The sequence below is a fragment of the Chelonoidis abingdonii genome, chromosome 5 (genome assembly GCF_003597395.2).
Source record: "Chelonoidis abingdonii isolate Lonesome George chromosome 5, CheloAbing_2.0, whole genome shotgun sequence".
Classification (NCBI taxonomy): Eukaryota; Metazoa; Chordata; order Testudines; family Testudinidae; genus Chelonoidis; species Chelonoidis abingdonii.
In genome coordinates, this window is record NC_133773.1 from 115124226 (window position 1) to 115138493 (window position 14268).

Consider the following 14268-nt stretch of genomic DNA (forward strand, 5'->3'; position numbering starts at 1 on the left):
TGCTTTGCTTATTTAGCCTTTATTCTCATTTTTATGCATCCTCAGATGGCTAACTCCCACTGTTTGAATGGAGAAAAGTACAAGAGGGAGGGGACTGATGAAATGTATCCGAGCCTTTAGGAAACCGTTAAACCTGTTCTATGTTCCTAACTGACATGTGGTACTGGTGAGGTTCTAGTACAGGCAAAGAATATAGGCCGCTGGCATTGTGATGACTGAGAATTTCTAGGGTATTCATGGCATGGTCTGATCATGTAGAACTTGTTCCATCAGATTGCATTGACTTCTTGCCTGCCTTATTCACGTACCTCTTTCACAGTATTTAAAGGACATTGAGATTTAGTTACTGATAGGGTTGGCCAGAAAACAAGAATTTTGTTTTGAGAACAATTTTGAGGTTTCAACATTTGGGTCTATTCCACGGAATGAAAACAAAACAAAACACAAAAAAATCTCAAGGGCTTTACTGAAACATTCCACCAACTCAAGTTACTGGGGCTCTGAGTTTGTGATGCATGTATTGCATCAAAAATTTGCCCCACAAAGAGAAGGAAGCATGCCAAGTAAACCAGCTGTTCCTAGATGAGCCCTTCTCACCACCTGGCCACTGAAGAGCTTGCATATTGCAGCCATGGCTAGATGTTTGGCTGTGTGCAGTGGAAGGGAAGCTATAGTGTAGCTACTTGTCCCTTCTGCATGGCACTCGAACAACATTTGTGTCATTTCCATGATTTTTCTCCCCTTTGTGGCACAGTTGGCCAAAGGGCAGAACACGGGTCAGCTGGTTTAATGCAATATTACACAGAGAAGCAGTTTTTTTGGAACCCTTCCTTTGGAATCTCTAGCATTCAATAAATACTTGTGCTGATTTAACACATTTGTTTTGCATTGTCAGCACACTGTACTACAGCGCTGTTCCTTCAGAGGGGGAAATAGTATCCAGCTGATACAAAAAAAAAAGATGGAATGCTACTAAGGACCAAAATCTGTCTTGGGCTGAATATATACAGATCCCATATATTTCAAGATAAGCACTTCATACATGTGATGGCAATTTGGTCTCAATCTTGCAAAGATTCACAAAATTGGAGTCTTAGTGACACCATACACACTCCAGTAGTGAAGGTTCTGTTGAGAAGTCTAATGTAAATGTCTATACTTCAGTAGAAAGTTCACTCAGGGATACAACTTAGGTTCAGGAAAAAACGTAAATTGTTTTTATATGGTTTTACAACTAAAACATTATTTTTCTTAATAAAACGCCTATAGAATGTAGAATAAGGGAGAAAAGAGTAACATTGCTTGGCATGTTCGAAAGTGAGTTAGAACCAAATTTTGCATGCACAACTCCCAGTGAAGTCAATAAGGACCCAGCACATGTAATGGCAGAACTGTACCCTTGTGGCCTGGGTACAGTGGACAAAATTCAAACCTCATATAACATGTGTAACTACATTAAATTTAATTCACCCACTTAACACCGTGTCAGAATTTGGTCAAGTAAGGTATTTCCTTCCTTTAGTGACTCTATTGTAAACATTTTTAATATTCAAACACATCAAGCACTCTGCTGTTGTTTAGTACCCACTTTGGTCTGATGAACAGTCTGTAAGCTAAAAATTCTCTAAGTAGTTTTAATACAATAGTCTGGAACAGTCCTGATAGAGGTTTGCTCATCTGTTGCATCAATGATCCACATGCTGTGCATTTTTGTATTTTACAGCTTAGGTCAACTTATTAGATAGTACTGAGTAAATATGAGATTAGTAATTTTTTTCTCTTTTTTAAGCAAGGTACTTAAGCATATACCTGACTTTAAGTGCAAGTAGTCAAAAATGACTTCAATGGGGGGGTTATCCACTGCTTAAAGTTAACCAAGTGTTTAAATATCTTACTGAACGAAGAAGTAAATGCTACATTTTTAATAAAATCCGAAGGAAATAAATTAATAGAAATACTTTAATAATGTTCAGGGTGTGAATTGAAACTAATAAAAGAAGGGAAATTCATGTTCAGGATTAAAGGTCCCAGTTAACAGTTTTGCCACTGATTTCTGTGATAGCAAAATCAGGTTCTAAACATCCAAGCGACCATGTTAATTCACCTTGGTGTTTGGATTTTAGATTTTTTTCCCCTTACACAGTGGAAGCAATGCTCTCACAGAATTAACCCAGACTCTTATAATTTACTTATACTCAAACTTTATATGGTAGTTGAGCTGTTTTTTAGTGCTAGTGATTTTTGTATTTCCCAATAGCCTCACATAAATGAACTTTACAGAGATCAGTTCTACTAAAAATGGTAATAGCCTATATGCACGTATCGCTATAATAAAAATACATTTTTCTCTGCAGTTGACAATGACTCAATCATCCATACTTCACAAGTATAACACTAAAGCTCACTTAATCTTTTTAAGTCTTACTGAGTGAAGAATCTTACTAATTGTATGTATTCATATAAGCTTTAGACTGCTTTTCAAGTGAAGGAACAGGTTTGAGAAATGATCTATTAATATGGGCTGAAAAGGGAAGAAAAGATTTTTTATTTTAGAAAAACTACATTCTATCCAATAGAAAGCAATTTTGAGGTCATTTTTCATGGATTCAACCCGTTGAATAGCCTACAATTAATCAATGTAAGGAAGGGGTTAAAAAGCTATTGGTTAGTTTGAGAAATGTTCTTTTTTAGTTTTCTTTTTCCTGGCCTAGTCTAGAGCTACCACGTGATATACTGAATGCCTGCCAGCCTCTTTCTTGTTGATCCTCCGGAGACCATCTGTGCTGGGGGCATTGATTAGAGTGTGTCTGCTGGGATTACATCTTTTCTGTTGCCATGCCAACTAATCAGCTGATTTTGGTTACCACAGAAACAAAATGTCAGAGCTCACAGTAAGGTAACATGAATTCAGCACAACAGAAAATGTTTTCTTAATTGGAGACTGTTTTGATTTTGGGAAAGACACCTTTTCTGAAAAAAAAGAGGCCAACTTCAAATAAGAACTACATTAATTTTATTGATTAGAAGCAATACCCGAAATTCTTTTGCACAGGGGAAAATTAAATTCCTTTATAAGATGAGTAAAATTTTGCCAATGATAGGAGGTATGTGTTGCAGCTTTTCTGTGACGATTTGTTAATATGTGTGCATAAAATAAAGTCTATGGAGAGCTGTATTTCTTAACATTTCAGAGAAGACATATTTGGGAGCATATGGGCTATTATTGTAAGAAATTATTATAAACCTGATGTAGTTTAATATTCACTGGGCAATAACCAGGATCCTTGACCACAGTACAGTAATATTGATAGGCTCAGCTACCTCACATTGGAGTATTAGAGTCGTGTGTGTGAAATTTGTAATCTTAGTATGAAAATAATGAGAACATCAAGGAGTCAAGTGAGGGAATGAATCCTCAATATAGGTCATCAGCTATACAAAACCGAATGCATGACTGAGGTACAGTGAATAAGAGAACCCAGAACTTATTAACAAGTCTTTCTTTCCTAGACCTACAATATTTTGCCAGCACAATATGCCTGGTAGCCTAGTCTAAGTGGTTTTGAACACTATGCTACAGCAGGTCAAATTGAGAAGACACCAGCATCAAATGAGTAGTTAATCAGAAAAAATACACACTGCAAAACCACAAACGAAATAAACCTGGGTCTGGTGGTCACACCAACGTGCAAACAGACTAACTAGCAAACTAGCATTACAATTTGTTTTATTTAATTGAGCTATTATTTGATTAAAGTTGCAATAAGTGTCTTTTTTTAATGGAAGATTATCTAATTGTCTGTGCACAATACTGTAAGAACATTTCACTAATTACTGTCTCTCTCCTTTCATTATTTCTTTCACTGCAGGTTCCCTCAGTCATACTAACTCCTAATAGGAGCTTTGAGACTAAATTCATAACCAGTTTTTTAAAAAGAGTTTCCAGTGCTGCTAATGTGTACAATGCTTCAGGGATCCACTAGCCAGGGCCCCATGCAAGGAGTGTATTTGGCACCCTCAAGAAGACCGAATGCATGACAGCCACATGATACTCAGATACTTCACTGCTCACATATCAAGCTGTGGGCAGCTCTATGAAAGCCAGCCACTTCCTCTCCCTTCTCCTGCAGTACCCAACTGCATTTACCGATCCTCCTACCTGCCCACCCACCCCCTTGCTTTTCTAATGCAGCGTCCTTCACAGTACGATATGAATTATTTGACTGTGGGGGGCAACTCACATGTACAGAGCTACAAGATCAGGCATTGGCATACTGGTCTAAGTGTCTCTTCTTTGCTCCCACAACACTCAGCTTCAATATTCCATGGAGCTACTAGTGCAGACCCAGGGACACCTTGTGGTAATCTAGCCGTCCAGTCCCAGACCTGGACTTTAGTGTCCACCAGTCTGGTCCTGTCCCAAACCTGGACTTTTGCGTCCAAAGTTTGGGGGCTTACCTGAAACTCCCCATGCTTCGTATTCTTATCAGCGTGATATTCTTCGCTGTCTCATCAGTTTCTAGGTATTAATCTATTGGGGTTCTCTGATCTCTTCTTTCCTTTTCTTGGGTCCCCAACCCTCTGTTGGTATCTACTCTCTAGATTCCCATCCTTGTGATTTGTCTATTATAGTTCAGGGAATTATTACGTTCTCTTCTCTTTTTAGGCTGTCTTTCTTTCGGTGTATTATTTCTCTGTGTTGAGTCCATATAATCAGCTTCTTTGCTTTTCCTTTAGGATTCTTTATGGATGATGTCAATACTCTTCTATTCAGCTGGTGCTCTGTCCACCTCCTTGGCTCTATTGTAGAGTGGAATTCTGTATATACCGATTGAATAAGTAGATTCTCTCTTCCCCGTAGTGCCTCTTTTCTTCTGTGATCATATATAGGAATTTATTGCTCTACATGTCTCTGGCTCCTTGGCCTTCCTAGTGTATTAATATAGATTATTTCTGATTACTATTAGTTTTTTTATATTATATGTAATAAATGATAATGTATTAAATTATATATATTATCTATTCTATTCTGCTATTATATGTATACTCTATATATCAGTTGCTTGCTTTATTATATGTTATATTATTATTAGAAATTCTATGATATTATATATAGTATGCCAATTATCAGCAAAACAAAATGAACATACATATGGGAAATACACTCCACAGACCTTATTATATGTCTGAATTATTCTTTGCGGTCCTGGTACTTAAGATGTTTAGAAGTAGATAGGTATATAGTATTATGTTATGTTATATGTATGTTCTTCATATTGCTATAGATATTAATAATTATATAGTATTCTTTTTTGTTATTGTTATATTTCTATTATTGTCTTCGTCTATTTCGTGTATCGGTGTATATATAGTCCTATGTGGTGTGTGTCTCTCTGGTAGTTGTGTGTATTCTTGTCTATGTGTATATATTATGTATTGTATATCTATCCTGTACTTGATTCTCTATATGTATTCGTCTCTTCTTCATATATCATCTGTATCTAGTAGTAAAACTTGCACGGGGTAGGGATTTCGACCGATCATGGTAATCTAAATACAGAGGCATTGCAATATCAGACAGAGAGATGAAAACAGGCATTAATTGGTCATTTTAGACTGCACAGTTTGTCAGGTAAAAGGGAACAGTGTATTCTGGGAACACTCTACGGGAGAGGCATCAGCTACTTTGTTTAGAAGCTCCTGAATGTGTCGGATTTCGAAATCAAAATCTTGGAGAGCTAGACTCCACCGAAGTAGTTTCTTGTGTTGCCTTTGGCTGTATGAACCACTTAGCGCAGCATGGTCAGTTTGTAGCTGGAACGCCGTCCCAAACGTATGGCGTAGCTTTTCCAGGGCGTACACAATGGCATAGCATTCCTTTTCACTGACTGACCAGTGACTTTCCTCTCAGATAGTTTCTTGCTGAGGAACACGACAGGATGGAAGTTCTGATCCAGTCCTTCCTGCATAAGAACTGCTCCTATATCCACGCTCAGATGCATCGGTGGTTACTAGGAATGGTTTGTCAAAGTCTGGGGCCCTTAGCACAGGGTCAGACGTGAGCGTCGCCTTCAGTGGGTAAGGCCCTGACACTCATCAGTCATTATACTGTAGTTGGCTGGGCTTTTTGGTCAGGTGTCATGTGTGCAGCGATTTGGCTGTAGTGTGGTACAAATCGCCTGTATACCCGGCCAAGCCTAAGAGATTGGACCTGTTTCTTTGACTTTGGGACAGGCACTTTTGGATAGCCTCCACCTTGGCCTGTAGGGGGTTTTTGGTTCCTCGACCACCTGATGTCCCAGGTAAGTCACTCTGTTTTGGCCTATTTGACACTTTTTGGCCTACAGTTAGTCTGCCTGCCTGATACGGTAAAGACTTTTTCCAGGTGTCTAGTGTGCGGGCCAGGAGTCAGAAAATTGGCCACATGATCGAGGTAGGAACTGCATATTGTCCCAGTCCTGCTAGTAGACCATCTACCAGTCTCTGAAGGTGGGGGTGCATTGCGCAGCCCGAAAGGAAGTACATTAATTCATATACCCCTGCAGGGGTGACGAATGCTGACCTTTCCTTGGCAGGTTCATCTAGTGGTACTTGCCAGTACCCTTGGTTAAGTTTATGGTAGAGATAACTGGGCACGTCCCAACTTTTCCAATAGCTCATCGGTGCGTGGCATTGGATAGTTGTCTGGACGAGTCACTGCATTTAGCTTACGGTAGTCCACACAAAAGCGTATTTCCCATCTGGTTTGGGTACCAGAACACTGGAGATGCCCATGCACTGGTAGATGAGCGGATTATACCACTCTGTAGCATATTCTGGATTTCCCGTTATAGCAGCCTGTGCGTGAGGGACACCCGGTAGGTGTGTTCTAATTGGGTGAGCATTCCTGTGTCGATGGAGTGGTGGCCCGTTCAGTCAGTCTGGAGTGGCTGAGAACAATGGGCGAAGTTGTGCACAGCTCCTGGATTTGTTGCGCTGCAGACGTTCCAGGGTGGTTGGAGGTTCACCTCTTCCACGCCGCCGTCCTTTGCCGTCATAGTAGACGCCATCAGGCACTCTGCGTCCTCTGCTCCTGGACTGTAAACTGACAAACCTGTAATCTCTGGAATAAAAGGGCTTGAGAGAATTAACATGGTCACTTTGGGTTTGTGAGGAATCGGGAAATGCTATGAGATAGTTACAGCTCCCAGGCGCTCTTGGACTGTGAATGGCCCCAGGATGTTTCCATCTTATGACTGTTGCGCCTTTAAGACATAACCGGTCTCCTGTCTTGAAGGAACGGTCTCTGGTTTTATCGTACCAGGCCTTTTGCTCTCCTGATATCCTGTAGGTTTTCTCTAGCGAGGGCTAGAGAATGGCGGAGGGTGTTTTGTAAGTTTCTCAAATCCAGAATGTAGTCCTGGCGAAGGTGTAAATCCTCCCATTGGGCTTCACCAACTGTAGTAGCCTTAACCTCATGGCATACACCAGTTCAAAGGGTGAGAACCCAAACTGGGTGCGGTACAGCCCTGTAAGCAAAGAGCAATGCTGCAATACTAGGTCCAGTCATTGGAGTATTCATTTACGTTTACGGATCATGGCCCCAAGGTTCATTAACCTTTCTACGCGCATTGGTTTGATGATGGTATGGGGTGCAACCAAGTGATTCACCCATGATTTTACCACAGGTCTCCATGGTGCCTGCCAGGAAATTAGATTCCTGAATCGGTAAGGATTTCGAGGCCAACCGACCCTGGTGAAAATGTCGTTTGGGCCTGGCACACTGCTTTAGCTCGGGTGTTACCTAGAGCACTGCTTCTGGCCATCGGGTCGAAAGTCCACGAAAGTCAGTACGTACTGCTTTCCCCTTGGTGTCTTTCTCGGAAAAGGACCCAGAATATCCACAGCTACTCGCTGAAATGGGACCTAATTATGGGGAGTGGCTGAGAGGGGCCTTGGCCAGATCTTGAGGCTTTCCGACTCTTTGGCACAGCTCACAAGACTGGACATACCGGGCAACTCCTTGCCATCCCCTCCCAGTAGAAAGACTTCCCCAACCTGTCTTTGGTCTGTCACCCCAGCATGACCACTGGGATGATCTGGGCTAAGCTCAAGAGCTTCCCCGTCGCAATGCTTCCCTACGTGTAGGCGTGGTCGGGAAAGGACCCCTCTGGTTTCCACTTTTGGTTTCTGAATCGCCGACGGGCGTGATCCGGGTTATCCCCAGTCTGGATCTGGCTTGGGTTTGAAACAGTTTATAATCATTCATTTGTTCCTTTGGCATTTAGCCGCACATCTGCAAGGGTCCACTGATGTGTGACCTCAGCTCTAGCATGTACTGGTTTTCAGGGATGTTGTACCCAATACAGACCCTTTCGAAATTTTCTAGAAGGTCTCCGGGTCCTCACCTGCCTTGTAGCTGGGAAATTTCCTGTGCGGTGGAACACAACGGCGGCGGAGGTTAGGATTTGTTGGGTCTGCTGCTTAGCCCGTTCTAATTCCAAGGCCTGCTGTGAGCCTCTTTTGTAGTTCTACCTGTCTTCTGTGAATCGCCTCTTCTTCTGTTGTTTTCTTTCGTAAAACTGCCTTTTCTTCTTGTTGTTTTCTTTCGTAACTGCCTGTTGTTTCTTGTGTTTTTTTCGTGATCTGCCTTTTTGGCTTCTTGATCTCTTCGGTGAGCTGCCTCCTGGGCATCTTGTTCGGCCTTAATTAGTTCCAGCTGTCTCCTATGTTTATTTTCGTTGTCTTGGGCTGTAGCCGGGCTCTTTCCTTTTTCTGCTCATCTTTGAACTCATGGTTTGTTTTCTTGGTGTGGAGTGCCTCTGGCGTCTGTTGTCAGACTTGCTGGCTTTCTGCCTGCTGAGATTTGTCCTAGCTCTGTTTGGATTGGCAATTGAACCAAACAAAGCTACTGTATTACCTGTGTGAGTTGCTGGCTGGGTACTTAAGTTTCAATTGTTTAACAAAAGATCTGTATGGGCCTCTTTAATGACTGAAAAAAAAAATATTGCAAGCTGCTAGTATCAAGGAAAAAAATTTCAAGCTCTCTAGCCCTGTAAAACCCTGTCTTCCTTAAAGTAAGATGCCAAGAGCAGCAAGGAGAAAGAAAAAAAATTTGCTGTCTGTAAAACAATCTCTTCCCCTGGGACTGTGTGATTGCTAAAGCCTCTGAAAGAGAAGGCTATTGTTCAACCAATGACTCTTAATGGCTCTCTCTAATGAGCCTATAAAATACGCACTGCTGAAAGCAGGGAAAGAAAAAAAAAATTTATTTTTTTTTCTGTCTGCCCTTTAAAACCCAATTCCTTCTGCCTGCTAATGCCTAGCAGGGAAAAAATTAATGTAGCTATGGCTTATGGATTTATACTTCCAATCCGCTGCACACATGTGGTAATCTAGCCGTCCAGTCCCAGACCTGGACTTTAGTGTCCACCAGTCTGGTCCTGTCCCAAACCTGGACTTTTGCGTCCAAAGTTTGGGGGCTTACCTGAAACTCCCCCAAGCTCACTACAGCTTGGAATTCTCGCTGCCACCAGATCAGGATTAATCTATGGGCCTGATCCCCCTTTCCTCCCTCTGGTGTCCCAACCCTCCCTTGGTGGGACACCCAGATTCCAATCCCTTGGATGCTAAAAGCAGGAAAATAACCCTTCCCCTCCTATCAGGCTTGCCTCGCGGCTAACCTGTGTGACCCAAGAAACCAGCTTTTCTGCTTCCCTCAGGACAATGGAGATGCAAAATACCCACAGCTGGGCTCTGCCACCCCCTTGCTCCAGGAACGAGGGAAAAACTGTAACTACCAGAGAACAGGAGAATTCTTCGCTCTTTTCCCGTAGTCTGCTCTTTCCTGGACCCAAATAGGAAATAGCCCACAGCCTGGCTTTTCCTTTTGCCTCCTAGGAAAAGAACTTTCACAAGGTTTAACAAGAAAACTTTATAGAAAAAAAGAAAGAAATATAAAACAACATCTTGCATTAGAACCAATACAGGCTCTTGCTTATAAGAAAAATATAAGAAACAGTCTGATTTAAAAGATAGCCCAATTAAACCAGCACAACAAATTAACATACAGGTAAATACCCCAAAGACCATCAATAGCTGAATTACTTTGCGGTTCTGGGTACTTACAGATGTTTAGAAGAAGTATTAGGAGAGAATAGAAGAGACTTGTTTCTCATAAGCTAAGAAAACAACAAAGACCTCGAGTATACAAATTCCCGCCCCTGACTTTAAACAATCCAGTTCTCTGATTGGTCCTCTGGTCAGGTGTTCGGTTACCCTTTTCAGGTAAAAGAAACTTAACCCTTACCTACCTATCCATTTATGACAAACCTGCATATAGCTTTCTGCGAGATAGGCAGCTGATAAAAGAGAAAGAAAATGAGAGAAGAAAACCAGATTAAAAATAAAAAGGGGGTGTATATGTGGGGAGGAAGCTCTTGGAAAAAGACAATAAGAAAAAAAGAACAGAAAAATAAGTATTGACAGCAACCATGCTGGGGCGTTATGCACTGCTAGTGGATGCAAATGGAGCATTTATACATTAATCCATTAGTAGGGAGGATCAAACTTTAAAAGGTTGGGAACGACTGGCTCAGCAGCTTGACATCAAGCATGCACAACAGTCACCTATGCTGAAAGGTTTAGTATCATTAATTAGCAGTGGTGATTAAAAAGGGAAACAAAAATAGTGCAATAAGATTTAGTGCACACAATGCTATAAAATCTAGAGTACAATAAGTTGTTACCTTCACTGTGAAGTTACTTTCCCTAATTCTTTTTCTAGAGAAGGGGAAACAATTAACCCAATGACAATGAACATTAAAATACAGATGATATTTTGGTGTTTAGTTTAAATGAGTGAGAATATTGTAATTCTGCACAGATTTCCTGGAAGTTTTTATTTCATGTATTTTATTAATCCTAGGTATGCACAGAAGGGCGTCTTATCTTGGAATTTACCTTTGATGATCTTATGAGAATAAAAACATGGCACTTTACCATTAGACAGTACAGAGAATTAGTCCCACGCAGCATTCTAGCCATGCATGTAAGTAATCCTTTTTTCATTTGACCTAATGCAAAGAGATGAGATTATATTTTTAAAGAACTCCAGCAAATTTCACAGCCCAGGCAATTAACTATAAATATTTTGTTCTGACTGCAACCGCATTAATTTATAAGCCCTTCTTTCATCACTTTCCCCTGTTTCTCAATGTTTCGTGTAAGGCTGTATTGTAACTATATTTCACAGTTATTTTTCACTTCGCTCTAATACATTTTTCTTGAATCTCATTTTGTCGTTGTGGGTTGCATGACAAAGATTTGGGGCCAAAGTCTGCTTTCATTTATATTGATGCAACACCACAGAAGTCGGTGGGCTTTCATCACTGTAGCTGAGAGAAGAATTTGGCTCTTAAATGTGAAAGCTGATTTTTAGACTCACAGGAGATAGCACATACATACATACCCACATTTTTGGTAGAGATGGGCCCAAACCAAAACTTTGGAACCTGAATCCAGATCTTATTTTCATATTGAAAGCCCCTTCTCTGTAATGACATGAACCAGAATTCCAGAGTACTTTTACATTGTAACTCCTGGGGGCATTCTGCGCGAAAAAAATAAAAATTCTGAACCAAAAAATTTTGTGCAAAATATTTTAAAAGTATGCAAAATTCTGAAAATCTTATTTGTCAAAATAACACTACATAATCATGCCAGTTTCAATTATTTTGGTAATTTGTTTCAAAATACCAGTTAGCAAGCATATCTATAACAATACAGACATACACAAAAATCCCCCCAGAAGAAGACAATTAAAGAAACTCCAATGACAACCCAGTTCTTGTTTTCCCTCTCCCCACAGGAGGGAGCCAGACACCCACAACCCCTCCGCCCCTCCCCCTAGCCCACCTGCAAGGCCTTCCCCCCCCCCCCCCCCCAGAGGGAGGAATCCAGAGGAACAAACAGCTTGATGCTTGGTCCCAGGCTTGCACGGAGTGTTCTGCATGCTGCCCTCTCCTTCCCTCAGGGCATGCTGGGAAGTGCACCTCCCAGGAACCCTCTAGCTCACTCTTTCTCCACCCAGCAGTATCTTCTATGTGTAAGCTTGGCTCTGCCAAGTCCAGTGGCCCTATACAAATACTGAAGTCAATGGGGTTCCAACTGCACATAGTGAACTGCAGGATTAGGGCCACAAAGGTTTTAAGGATACAGGCCCAGATTTTCAAAGGTATTTAGATACCTAAATATACAGATAGGCACCTAGTGAGATTTTCAGAAGCACTTAAATAGGTAAAAATCCCACTAATCCCCTACCTGCACCTTTAGGCTTCTAAATACCTTTGAAAATCTAACCCTCAGTCCCTACCAGAAGAGCTTCTAGTGTGTGGCCTGATCCTACAAGCCCTCCGACACAGAACCCTCATGAAAGTAAACGAGAGTTTGCACAACTGGGTTACTCACTTAAAGCAACAGTTGTGTATTTAGAAAAATGTGATACAAAAAGATTACAGACTTGGGCATGGTCACTGTCTTGTACTATATCTTTTGTACAGTGTCTACCACACTGGGGTCCCAATCTCAGTTAGGGTCTCTAGGTGCTAATATAGTATATATAATAGTAATTGTATATAAATGCATTTAGCTTTTAAGATGAGCTGGAGCAGTGGAGGAGGTATAGAAAGACCATCTGAAATGGACTTTGTCTTACAACAAATTAGTATTGCTTAATATTACAAATCCAGTAAAAGACCTCTGGAGTGATTTTATTTATTTAAATTTTAATTCTAGCCTTGAAATGTAATTTTTCCACAAGAGTGATTTCCCCCCTCAAAAAACAAACCAAAAGCAAAGTGCCAATTTCCATGTTTCCTTCCTACTTAGGCACAAGACCCTCAGGTGCTGGAGCAGTTGTCCAAAAACATCACCCGAATGGGTCTGACTAATTTCACCCTCAACTACCTCAGGGTAAGCGCTACTGCACTTGGCAGTCATTGTGAGTAATTTTAAAAGGTTACAAGCATTGTTGAGCCAACATAACAAAAACAGAGTATGAGCCAGTCAGGTAAGGTTGGAAGGAGCCCTTAATGAGGGTGGAGGAGTAATATTGTGATTGGAATTAGGGTAACAAAGCAGCACATAGCAATGTTGGGGCTCAAACCTGCCCCATTGAAGTGAATAGATGATTTGTCATTGACTTGAATGGAAGCTGGCTCTGCCCCTGTGTTTTTCCTGGGCTTTCTTTTCAACTTTAACAGGATTTATTGTTTGTAAACTAGAAGTTTTCCATCCTGTTTTGCTAAGATTTCTTATTTGTTTTCTCTTGTCTCTAAATCACTGTTTCTGAGAAAACTGCAGCTAGTTCTTACCACCATCCAGTGGTCTCAGCCTCCTTTCCACCTCCCTAATAAGAAGCAGTATTAGGAAAAGGCACAGGTCCAGCTCTGAAAGCAATCGTACCCTCCATGCTCCCACCCTGCTTTGCCTCTGGGAGCCTGAGTTCTTTCCTCAGCTTTGCACTACATTGTCTGTATTTTTTTTATGATTAAATAATGCATTTGTTCCCATTGCTTTCTGAACCTTGAAGTGCATTCAAAGTTTGTAAGTTTATTTTTATTTTCTCAAAGTACTCTCCTGTGTGGGTTCACAGTGCACACACTGAAATAAGAGTTTGGAAAGTTAATATTTTTATGATTAAAATGCAAACCGTTTCTAGTTTTGGAAATATTATTAAGCAAATAAAATGAGGCAAGGTACTTAACAACGCACCAAGCCAAGGTGGACACCAGTAACTGTTTGTTTTTCCTTTTAAGTGAATAGTTATTCAAAATGTTTGGGCTTTTAGAAAAACAAGAGTATTCTGGAAGATGAAAATGTTATCAGCCCAATGCAGAACTGCACAGAATAGCAGTTAAATCAGCTGCAATTCAATGGGGGTCATGATTCTAAAAAATGTTCCAGGCAGACAGAAACCTGCACCAAGCAGAACCCCACTCAGATCATTGGGGCTGTATGTGAGCACAGGGAGAATTTGCAGGACTAGGGCCTAAGGTGAGAACCCACCAGGATGTCTCTATGGCTATGCCCTTGTTCCCCCAGTTGACTAGTTGGTCATTGCTAATTACTTATTTAGTATCAGATTAAAAACAATAGCTCAAATGCTACTCGCAGTTACAAGGGGCAGGTTTACCTGCAATGGAACTGAGAGAAGAATTCGGCACAAAACCTGAGGTGAAATAAAACAGCATATTAGAATTGTTGCCAGTAGAAATATTACAATCAGAC

General features: G+C 41.0%; 1 protein-coding gene across 5 annotated transcripts in view; it reads left to right on the forward strand.

Annotated features, from left to right (window-relative positions):
• Positions 1-14268, forward strand: part of LDB2 (LIM domain binding 2) — a 551321-nt gene that overhangs the window by 479478 nt on the left and 57575 nt on the right. For all 5 annotated transcript variants that reach the window (XM_032800818.2, XM_032800820.2, XM_032800817.2 and 2 more), the window contains 2 exons: positions 10907-11029; positions 12868-12951. In XM_032800818.2, the coding sequence (XP_032656709.1) occupies positions 10907-11029; positions 12868-12951 (207 nt within the window). The remainder of the gene's footprint in view (positions 1-10906; positions 11030-12867; positions 12952-14268) is intronic.